This window comes from Otolemur garnettii, unplaced genomic scaffold (assembly GCF_000181295.1).
Source record: "Otolemur garnettii isolate 467f Iridium unplaced genomic scaffold, OtoGar3 scaffold00004, whole genome shotgun sequence".
Lineage (NCBI taxonomy): Eukaryota > Metazoa > Chordata > Mammalia > Primates > Galagidae > Otolemur > Otolemur garnettii.
Genome location: NW_003852399.1, coordinates 25150428 through 25162237, shown reverse-complemented (window position 1 = coordinate 25162237; position 11810 = coordinate 25150428). Strand labels below are relative to the sequence as shown.

The 11810-nt window shown below is 43.8% G+C and overlaps 1 protein-coding gene across 1 annotated transcript in view; it reads right to left on the bottom strand.

Moving 5' to 3' along the window:
• NCALD (neurocalcin delta) overlaps nucleotides 1-11810 on the bottom strand; it is a 190389-nt gene that overhangs the window by 14319 nt on the left and 164260 nt on the right. The window contains exon 3 of the mRNA XM_023517625.1: nucleotides 6430-6826. Within this exon, the coding sequence (XP_023373393.1) occupies nucleotides 6430-6807 (378 nt within the window). The 5' untranslated portion in view covers nucleotides 6808-6826. The remainder of the gene's footprint in view (nucleotides 1-6429; nucleotides 6827-11810) is intronic.

The window sequence follows — 11810 nt, the reverse complement described above, 5'->3', positions numbered from 1 at the left end:
ACTCTACCCAGGGGGATAGCTTGAGGCTCCGTCTCAAAAAAAAAAAAAAAAACTTAATGAGGCCAGGTGCCAGTGGCTCATGCTTGTAATCCCAGCACTCTGAGAGGCTAAGGCTGGTGGATTGCTTGAGGCCAGGAGTTCAAGACCAGCCTGAGTAAGAGTAAGACCCTGTCTCTACTAAAAATAGAAAAACTAGATGAGGATTGTAATGGGCACTTGTAATGCTAGCTACTTGGGAGGCTAAGGCAAGAGGATCACTTGAGTCCAAGAGTTTGAGGTTGCTGTGAGCTATGACACTCTATCCAGAACAACAGAGTGAGACTCTGTCTAAAAACAAACAAACAAAAACCCTTTAAACTTAATGGCAGATTTTATTCATTACCTTCTCCACTGAATCAGAAATGAATTCCGTTTATTTAGCAGGGAGATAATCTGTCTCAGATCTGGAAATGATAGTTGGAATACTATAAGCCAACATTTATCAAGTGACATTCCACGATGGGCACTGGTTTAGGCACTTTACTCCTAACAGCTGATTTCCCACTTGCAATCACCCGTCAGTTAGGTGCTCTAAGTAGCACCAGTCACAAACCAGGAAAGTGGCATGACAGATGTTAAGTAACTCGTTCAAGGACACTTAGCTACTCTGGCAGGATCACGAAGGGAAGCCAGGCACTCTGCACTGAGGTCTACACCCTTAATAACAATGCGAAGCTGTCTCTGCAAAAAAAGGAAGCTGAGGCTTTAAGGAACTCAAGGAGAAGGGATAGAAGGAAATGGGAGATTGAGAAAAGAGAAAGGGAAGGCCATATAGACCCCTTTGTCCAAAACGGCTGCTCTGATGCTCCTGGTCTTCTTTTGGTTCCCTCTTCACCTTCACTTTGGATATAAATGATCACTTTTTGTCCAACCCTACAATTTTCATTCAATCTTTTTTTTTTCAATCTTAAGAATAATGTAGTATAGCTTGTCTACAAATAGCTGATGACCATTCTATAGGGGAAAACTTGACCTTTCAAGGGTCCTAGTTAGCTGCTTTTTGAGTACAGAAGGAAGGTGGGTATCATTCATTCCCTTTGCTTCCTACATGATATCCCTTGGAGGGCTGTGGACCCACTCAGGGATCCATGAATTCAGCATTTCCTGAACCCCCCCCCAAGAACCCAGAGAACATCCAAGTGCTCATGGCAAAATCAGTGACGCCACCGCCTTGCTCACTTGGCCCCTTCCTCAGACAGCTGGGCTGAGGGACAGGAACTGTGTAGGACAGGAAGAATTCTCCTTCCCTCTGCAGCGGTGGGCTGACCGCAGCCCCCACCAAAAGGGGAGAATCTGCTGTCTGATGAGGAAAGGTCTTATCTGGTTTAAGACTGCTGAGAGATGATTTGTGATACGATAATAAAATAGCAAGCCTAACTCATGTTCCTAAATTTATCACTTAAAAAAATAAACCCATGAATGTAAAAATGTTCATTTGAGGCTCTAAAAATAAATCTGCATATGGTTTTGCTCATTCATCCAGATGTTGATATAGCCCGGAAAATATTTTCTTTAAAAATGAGCACAACTGCATTTTGGCACATGTGATAGAGTGAATGACAGTCCCCAAAGATGTCCATATACTCTAATCCCTGGAAACTGTGAATATGTTACCTTATAGAGCAAAAAAACTTGGCAGGCATGATTAAATTAAGGATACTGAGCTGGTAGGATTCTCCTGGCTCATCTACACAGTGCCGGTGTAACCACCGGGATCTTTATAAGTGGCAGAGAGGAGAATAAGATGCCTGGGTGGAGGGCACCTGCCGCTGCTGACTTTGAATTTGCATGGAGAGAGTCATAGGCCAAGAGAAACTGAGGAAGCTTCCAGAAGCTGGAAAAGGCGAGGAAAAACATTCTCCCCAATAGCCGCCAGAAAGAACATGACCCTGAGAAAACCTTAATTTTAGTCCAGTGAAACTGATTTCAGACTTCTGACCTCCAGAACTGTAAGACAGTAAATCTGTCTTAAGCCACTAAGTTTCTGGTGCATTGTTACAGCAGCACAGGACACGAATACGGGGTGGTACCATACAGAATTCATAACTCTATCAGACATTTTAGAGTCTTTTCTACTAATGTTAGGAAATACAAAAGAATTTGTAGCTTGTCACTACAAATGTTATTCTTTGCATACCAAAACTAAACCACTGGAAACAACATCTGGAAAGAACAACTAGGCAATTTATGAATAATATTTCTATACCCCATTCATTGTTAAGCCTAATTATAAACTTGCTTTTACCCCAATCTTCACCCTGACCAGTTGTTAGCATTTGGAGGTGAACGATCATGAATTTGCAATATTAGTTTCATTGGTGAGTCTTGGAGGGACAGAAATTCAACTAAGAATTTATGTATGGCCGCTTGTTCTCAAGCTGCTAGTTATATGTTAACAAATGGAACCTTAGTTCATGTCTGCTTCTCTTGGTCTGCAACTTGCCTCCCCTTTGTCCAACTTTCTGACAGATGTTCATCCAGGCCTGTTTCTGTTCCCAAACAGAAACAAGGCAGTGATGCTTCTGAAGCAAACGGATGTGCCCCTAAACGCTGTGAACCAGCTAAAACAAAGAAAAGAGGGTCCACACAAAGGCACAGAGCTTCCTGCCACAGTGACAAGGCCTGGGGAGTGTGGGCTTTCAAAGAGGGAGGAGAAGAAAAGGATGATAAAAAATAGAATGGGAAGTGCAGTAAGATGCACAGCAAATCCCAGTGCTTCCAGAATAATTGAAAGCAGGGAGATTAGCATAACAGTGTGACAGAATACATGACTCGGTGCTTTGCGAAGTAGCCAAATACAATAGCCTTACCCTCAATATGAAAACTGGTCTAAATTTAATTTAATCTCTTTGATGATTTTGAAGTTGCCTCAGGGTGCTGCAATATTTCCTTTCTGCAATCATGAATATTAATCACCAAGGCTTAATGCTCTAGAAAACAATTTAGGGAATCTGAGTCTCCCATTGGCAGGTTTCTTTAGAGCCACTGGTGTATAAGCATTTCTTTTTGTTGTTGTTGTTGCAGTTTGGCTGGGGCTAGGTTTGAACCCGTCCCCCTCAGTATATGGGGCCAGCGCCCTACTCACTGAGCCACAGTATAAGCATTTCTTAAGGGATGAATGTCCTTATGGTTGTGGCCTGGAAATTGACCACAGACCTGTGAATGGACTGAGGAAAGAAAATGCCTTTGTCAGACGGAATCATCACCCTTTTTATGATCACTTTTTACATCCCATAAGGAACATGGTGGAATAACCAAGGCCCAGCTGAGCAAGTGGCTTCTGTACATTCTCTGCAATCTTTCCGCTCCTGCAGACTGGATTCCATTATACAGAGACAGTTCCATTTTCTTCCCTTTACTGTCTATTCCCAGGGCCAAGTTTCTAGGAGGGAATCAATGAATGTGTGCATGATTCTTTAATGTTTTTTTCTTTATTAATTTTTTGTGGCAATGGGGGGTCTTGCCGTGTTGCCCAGGCTGGTCTCGAACTCCTGGCCTCAAGCAATCGTCCGACCTCAGGCTTCCTAAGTGCTAGGATTATAGGCTTGAGCCACTGCACTCAGCTGTGAGTAAGACTCACATGAGCCCACAAGATCTGAAGGTCCCTCCCTACATCAATTCTGGCCACAAAGCCATTGGCTGGTGACAGCCAGAACAACTGAGCAAAAGTGTCTGACAGGATATATCACAGTGGCTAATCAGATTCCAGTCAGGAAGAAATTCTCTCCAGAAGGAGAATATCCCCATCCCTCTACTACAGAGGGGGGGAGCACAGTACTCCCAGATTAACAAACAACAACAACAACAACATAAAGCTAATGAAAATGAATCACCTTCTAAATTTTAATATCACTTTAATTTTTAGTTAGCAAAGGTTAAGAAAAATCAGAAAAGTACAATGACACAGAAGCAGCCTTCACACACTGTGAGCACATTTGGAAAAACCATTTGGCAGAGATATCCAAAGCCTTAGAAATGCTCGCACCCTCTGGCCCAGGAACTGCACTTCTGGGACTATATTCTAAAGGAATAATCCTAAATATAGAAAAACTTTATGTACAAGGATTGCCAATCAATTTTATTTTTAAAGTTATAGCATGGTGTATAATAATAAAAACAGGAAACAACCTAAATATGAAAGAGGAGGGGGGAATTGAGAAAATTAAAAATATATTGTCGGGCTATTATGCAGCCATTAAAATAGCTTCTTAAAAGTTTGTAGACTATGAAATACGTGTGTTATTATGTTAGGTGAAAATGGCCAGATAGAAAACTTCATCTACATTATGAATTTCATATGCATTATGCAATCCCAGTTTAGATGCATAGAAATAGGACCAGGAGAGGCACATTAAAAATTACTAGCAGTGATTCTCTTTGTAGCTATGGTGGAATTATGACTGATACTTCTCTTTATCCTTTATGTTTTCCTACACTGTCCATATTTTTACGTGTTGCATATGTCTGTCTTCAGGGGAAGAGGGATCCTTTATTTTTATTTTAACAGCCACTTCTTCAAGGAAGTCTCTGAAGGATGCTCTGGGTAAAGGAAAAGCCACTAGCCAGAAAGAAGACAGGCAGACCCTGGAGAATTCCCGGTGATAAGGAGAAGTCACTTTGGGTCCCTGCTTCTGCCTCTCCCCAGCGTTTGCAGCTGTCACTTTAAGGGCCCCTGTGGCTCCAGTCCCTATGGCCTGGGAGCACTGGCTGAAGGTGACCTGCGAAGGCCCACTAACAGGTCATCTTGCAAGTCTCTTTTGAGCTCTGTCCCTATTTCCAAACCAGGTTCCCTGAAATTTTTATAGGCAAATACCACTGCAGCCCACCTTTCTCCTCACCAGTAGCTGAATTCTTTCTATCTCCCTGTTTTATGCCACCCACCCATCCAACATCCCAACAGTCCTCTCAACAGGGAATGCACCTCTCTCCCTCTGCAGGTATTTACCTGGATGTCCTGGGATGAGTGCTGGCCTCTAAGACAAGCCCTCTAGGAAGCCACAGGTCAACTCTCTTGGACCTGTCTGCTGTCAGATGCTGCCCCATTGTGTCCCACTTGCCTGCCAGCCTCCCCTGGGCAGCCCACCACCCCCTCCTTGTTGCCTGCTGCTAAGCCCTCTGGGTCTTCTCCTGAGCTTGTCTCTGTCTCCTTATGATTATCTCTGGGTCCCACCCACTGCTGAGCTGCTGTCATTGCCATGGCCTGAGCTCCTTACCCTGTCTATCCCTCTCCCCACATGTACTGGGGACCTGCAAGGAAAATGTCACCAGCACTAGGGCCCATTTTCCTGTTCTGTTCAGGAAACGTGGTCTGGGAGAGTGATTTGGGGGAATGAAATGGAGTGTCTCTTACTAAAATGACAGGGGCCTCAATTCTATAGTGCTTGTATCTCTGAGGGGGTGGAGCCTGAAGTCCAGGTTTTTGCTGTTACTCGAAAGTCTGATAATGTAAATAATTGATGGTGATGATGATGATGAGCTTTCAGTATGGCTGGCGCTGAGCTAAACATTTAACGTGGAGAGTTGCACCTCCTGTTAGAATAGCTCCACAACAAGGATGGGTGCACTGCTGGCAGCTCCAGTCTATAGATGAGGACACTGGGGTTCACATAGGTGAACTAACTGGGTCAAAGTCATAGAGGTAGTGACTAAATGATGAGGGACTTGAATCCAGGCCAGAGCTTGATTATTGAACACCACTCCAGAGAATATAACCCCAAAGGCTCAGGTCCACTAGCTCGTTGCAATGAACTGAAGGAGTGGCCATAATGAGTAGGGCCAGCTGTAGGGCACATGATCATCAGTAGTGAAGGGTTCACCATACAGCCCCAGGGGACTAACAACAGGCAGGAGTGTGGGCCCAGAGTGGTCAGACTGCTGGGATCTCAAGAGATGCCACCCAGGCCAGGCACAGCGGCTTATGCCTGTTATGCTAGCACTCTAGAGGGCTGAAGTGGGAGGATCCCTTGAGGTTAGGAGTTTGAAATTAGCTTGAGCAAGAGCAAGACCCTGTCTCTACTAAAAATAGAAAAACTAGCCAGGCGGTAGTCCCTGACATTCTGGATACTGAGACAGGAAGATTGCTTGAACCCACCCAGAAATTTGAGGTTGCTGTGAGGGAGGCTGATGCCACAGCACTCTATCCTGGGGCAACAGAGTGAGACTCTGTCTAAAAAAAAAAAAAAGAGAGAGAGATCTCAACCAATATGGATTTTTGTGCACCACCTCCCTGTCTTGTAATGTGGGTTCAAACTGTTCAAAAACATTGGGTAGGTCACATATAGTGCCCTGGTGATCCATCAGTTTGCCACCTCGGCACTGTGCTGCCCTGTGGGCCTGCCCTGCCTTCCTGGTGACACACACTCTCGTCTTTCAGAGGCTCAGCCTCCTTACCTGCACGATCTCCAGCATCTCGGCCTTGCTGATGTAGCCATTTCCATCCAGGTCGTACATGCTGAAGGCCCATTTCAGCTTCTGCTCCAGCTTCCCCCTCGAGGTCACACTCAGGGCGATGATAAATTCTCTGAAGTCTATTGTCCCATCTCCATTGGCATCGAAGGTGCGGAAGACATGCTCTGCAAATTTGGAAGCATCCCCATAAGGGAAAAAGTTCCCGTATATTTTCTTAAACTCCTCCATTGACAAATGTCCGCTGGGGCAGTCTCTCAAGAAGCCTTTATACCACTCCTGGATTTCATGCTCTGTGAAGTCCGTGCTCTCCAGCAAGTCCTGCATGACCTCCGGGCGCAGCTTGCTGTTCTGTTTGCCCATCCTGGCAGCGAGAGTTCAGCTGCAGACAAAAAAAGAAAGCATATATGCTTTTTAGAGCCGTTCTTTAGAAGCATGTTTTATAATTTGTGATTGTTCCTTTGGGGAAAAGAAAAAACAAACAAACTTTATAGTAGTTCAGTAACATTGTCTAGGTTTTCAATACAGCAACCAGCCAAACAAAATAATAGAAACAGAGGCCAGTGGAAGATATGGGACAGAAATATCACCAACCAGAAAATTGATATTTCTTTCATACAGAGCTGGTCTGAAAGCAAAGATACAGAGGGAGTAGGAAGGGGAGGGGCAGGCAAGGAGGTGGGAGGGAGGGAGGGAGAATTAATTGTTTACTTAGTTTTGATTTATCAGTTTGCAAGAGGTTGAGCCTGGATTTAAGAAGGCTAGGGTTCTAATACTAACTGCAGAATTAGCAGAGAAAATTTTTTAAAAAGAAAAAGAAAGAGAGAGAGACCAAAAGAGAGACTTCAGCATGTCTTCTTGTTTTTATTTTTTGAGACAGAGTGTCTCTCTGTCTCTCTGTCGCCCAGGCTAGAGTGCTGAGGTATCAGCCTAGCTCACAGCAACCTCAAACTCCTGGATTCAAGTGATCCTCCTGCCTCAGCCTCTCAAGTAGCTGGGACTACAGGCACCTGCCACAGTGCCCAGCTAATCTTTCTATTTTTAATAGAGATATGGTCTTGCTCTTGCTCAGGCTAGTCTTGAACTCCTAAGCTCAAGCAATCCTCCCACCGCAGCCTCCCAAAGTACTAGGATTACTAGGCCCCAGCTTCTTCAGCTTTTTTTTTTTGAGACAGAGTCTCATTTTGTCGCTCTCGGTAGAGTGTTGTGGCATCACAGCTCAAAGCAACCTCAGACTCTTGGCTCAAGCAATTCTCTTGCCTCAGTCTCCTAAGTAGCTGGGACTACAGGCACCAGCACAATGCTCAGTTATTTTTAGAGATGAGGTCTCACTCTGGCTGAGGCTGGTCTCGAACTCATGAGTTCAGGCGATCCAACCAACTCAGCCCCTCAGAGTGCTAGGATTACAGGCATGAGCCACCATGCCCGGCCTCTTCAGCATGTTTTAATGCTAGAATATTTCTAAGTAAGGTGCTGCATGGATGCCTTCTAAGTATCATAAACATGGATACATACAGGGAAGGAAAATGGAAATAAACTTGTCTAATACCACTAAACACAACCAAGCTGGTTCAGTAGTTAAAATTCAGAGTAAATCACTGACAACCTTGGGTTTAGATTGTAAAGACGATGCTTTGTAAAACTATTTATGCCTTATGCATTTGGCTTATGAAATAATTTTGTGTATTCTTATTATAACAGTAGTGCACATCCATAGAAAAATAGGAAGACAACACCGGGGTTAAAGAAGAAAGTCAATATCATTTCAAATCCTAACTCTTAGAGATAACCACTGCTAACATTTTGGTGTGCATTCTTCCAGAGTTTTTGTATGCATACTTCTTCCAATATGCTATTAATATATCATTTAATACCCTTACATTTAAAAAATGCATGAATCCATATTCTTTGTTATATATTTTTTTACTTTATATAGGTGTGGAGGGATCAAGAGAGCTTTCACTAGGTGGGAAAACACCTGCAATCGCCACCTTTCCAGTCACATAGCCATTCACAGTCATTTGCTAAGCACCGTTACCCAACATGTCTGGTGCTCTGAATTGCAAGAGTAAGACGTGGCCCCTCCTTCCTAAGGGCACCCAGCTGTGTATGTCAGGGTGGTGGTGACAGGGAGGAGACAATATGATAGATACGCCATTCACATATCCAGAGTTGACAGCAGATGCAGTGAGAGTAACTGGGAGGGATAGTCAAGCCCCAGGGGCCATGGGGCGATCAGGGAAGCTTTCCCGGAGGACGTGGAATCTGTGCTTAGTTCCTGTTTTGCAGCCATAGGATTTAAGTGTGGTCTTATAAAGGGGCTCTTCACTTATGTTTTGCATTTTGATTCTACTGGAAAAAATCCTGAAAGACTTGGAAAATTATAGAATATCTGAAAGACAACCTATCCCCATTTTAATCATGACTGCTGATTTTCTTTTTTTTCCCCCCCTTTTCTTGTTCAGGATTCATTGAAGGTATAAAGAATTAGGTTACACTGATTGCATTTGTTAGATAAAGTCCCTCTTATAGTTGTGTCCCAACCTAAGAGGTGTGCCATACACCATGACCCCATCCCCCTCTCCCCACTTGCTCATTCCCCTACCCGCTCCCCCTTGTATTAGCTCATCTGCTGCCTTCATATTAGAGTACAGTACATTGGAGTCTTGGTTCTCCATTCTTGTGATTCTTTACTGAGAAGTATTCTACTTCCATCCAGGTTACTACAAAAGATGTAAAGTCTCCAACTGTTTTAGTGATGACTGCTGATTTTCTTTGTGATTTTACGCATCATGGTGTTAGTTTGTTTCCCTCCTGCTACGTGGTCAGCACCTTGAGGAAAGCAGGGTCACCATGGGGTTGTGTTGTCTTGGCAATGCCCATGACAAATGGCACATGGTGAACTAAGAAACGAAGGAATGAGTAATAGACAGGGAATCGCAACACAGAAATATGGAATAGTCTTGGCAAAGGAGGCTTTTTGCTAAAAGCATGAGGCCCAGTTTTTGGAACCCCACGTGATACACTAGAAGCTATCTGGTTATTAAGACCTGGTCTTAGGATAGCTTAATTTGAATTGCCTGTGTAGTGGCCTCACTAGAAATAAATTCCTACAGGACAGAGCTCGTATCTCATGCTGCTCAAGCTGCTTTTGTAATACCCACCATAGTTCAGGTAATAATGAGAAATCCTTATTAATTGCCAAGTTGATCAGCTTTGTTTCCTGAGTTCTGTACTGGAGGCAGACCTGGCTCTGCCCTGCTTGTTGCAAGCATCCCAAAGGGCAGGGAGGATGGAGCATCTGTCCTGTTAGCAGGGCCAACAGCTGCAGGAAGGAACTTACTTTCAGAGTTCCCTCTTTATGCACAAGCAAATACCATTCTTTGCAAAAGCAAAATTAAACTAGGACTCTAAATGGAGCCGAAACAGAACTTACAAACTGAACATTCCAGTATCTTTCACTTTCCTCTGTGTCCTTCTCCTCCACTTCCCCACCCCCAGATTAAAAAAAAAAGTTAGGCTGGTTTCTATTAGAATTTTAAAATTGTCATTTAGTTGCTAAATTGGCAATTTGCCTGAAGCCAGAATTTAGAAACATGAGGTAATACATAATACATGGGTTTATAGAGCTCTGAACCATTTTATGGAATTTACAAGTAGTTTCAAATCTTCCTTTTGGGGAGTTCTTTAGAATATATAGCTCTTTGGTGTGGTTTTCAATCAAATCGTCATTATTATAGTTTGGTTATGTACAAATCGCTGTGTGTACAGCCTTGGGGGGAAAAACATCATTTGAATATTTAAATCTACACCCTTAAAGAATGATTTATTTCCCTAGACACAGAAAACACTCTTTCTTCAAAACTCAAGTTCCTTTCCCAGCATTTAAAAAGTGCTCCTCATTTATTAGCTGCTTTTGCACTAGAGACAAATTGCCTCCACATTTTGGCTAAGTCTCCCACTGAGCCTGATGCGTGCGCAGCTATTTTTCCGTAAACAGTAATTAAACCACATTTACAAATTCATTAGCACAGAAAGGCCATAACACAAACAAGGCAGAAGAGCATGAAATAAGTTATTTGGGAAGCGGGTATTTGTAATTAAGTTCAGAATTTGGTTCAGCAGATAATGACAAATACCATTAAGTATGAGGACTGAACTTGAGAAAACAAACCATCTGGACTTGGTTAGACCATACAACAAAGATCTCAGGGGACATGTGATAGAGTTTCTTTCCTTGGGTGGGGAGGGGGAAGAGAGAGGAGTGTCTGCCAATACCCTTCTACTTTGGGAAGACAGGAATTTCTGCCTGTTTCTGCTGAAGGGGAGGGGGGCAGGATAACTTGGGAGAAATGCTACAGTTAATTAGCAGTCAAGACAAAAATAGTCTGGAGACAGAAGGTGCACCTCAGGTCAAAATCCTTCCCATTGCTCCAATCAGTCATTAAAACATTTCTTTTGCACCAGTAGAATATAGTGGGGAAAATGCTTGTGTTCACAGCCTGGCTCTATCGTTACTAGCTAGTGGGTAATTAGCTTAACTTTCTGGCACACCTCAGTTTTCTCACTTGTAAAATGAGTTCCATAATATGAGTTCATGTCTTACTGAATTGATGTGAGAATTAAATGAGATGGTCCCATATGCAAAGCTCTGGCAGTCAGTCAGGGCCAGATGCTGCGGTCAATGACAAGACCTTATCCTCACTGGTCCTTCAGACGTCCTTCAATCCAACCCACACAACAACCTTGTGTGGTGGGCGGGGAGGCTTTCTCTATTTTATTAGCAGAGAAATGAAAACTGAGAGAGGCTTCCAGTCCTGTGGCAGGAGACATATGATATAATAAGGGAAATGCCAGCAGGAGATGTGTCATGGAGAAGAGCAGAGGAGGGCAGGGGGTTGAGGAATGCTGGGGTCGGAGGTTGGGTGATGAGACTTTAAAGGAGCAGCCAGGGAAGGCTCCATTGAGAAAGTGATGGTTGAAAATGACAGGCAGTGAGGCAGGTAGCCCAGGAGAGAGGTAGGAGAAGTCTCTTCCAGGAGAGAGAAGGGTGAATGAAAAGGGTCTAAACTGGGGCGCACCCACCATGAGCCAGGACGTAGCCAGAGTGGAGGGCAAGAGGGATTAAAGGAGATGGATGATTTGGGACCTAGCAGTGACCATAGGGACTTTGGCTCTTACTCTGTGAGACAGAGCCATTGCAGGGTTTTTAGCAGAGAAGTGATAGGAGTGATTTACAGTCTAAAGAGACCACTTGGCTGCTGTGTTGAGAGAGAGCTAGAGAGCAAAGGGGCAGAATCACAGACAGAGAACAGTTAGGAGGCCCCAGCAATGACCCAGGCAAGAGGATGGTTGCTGGACTCAGA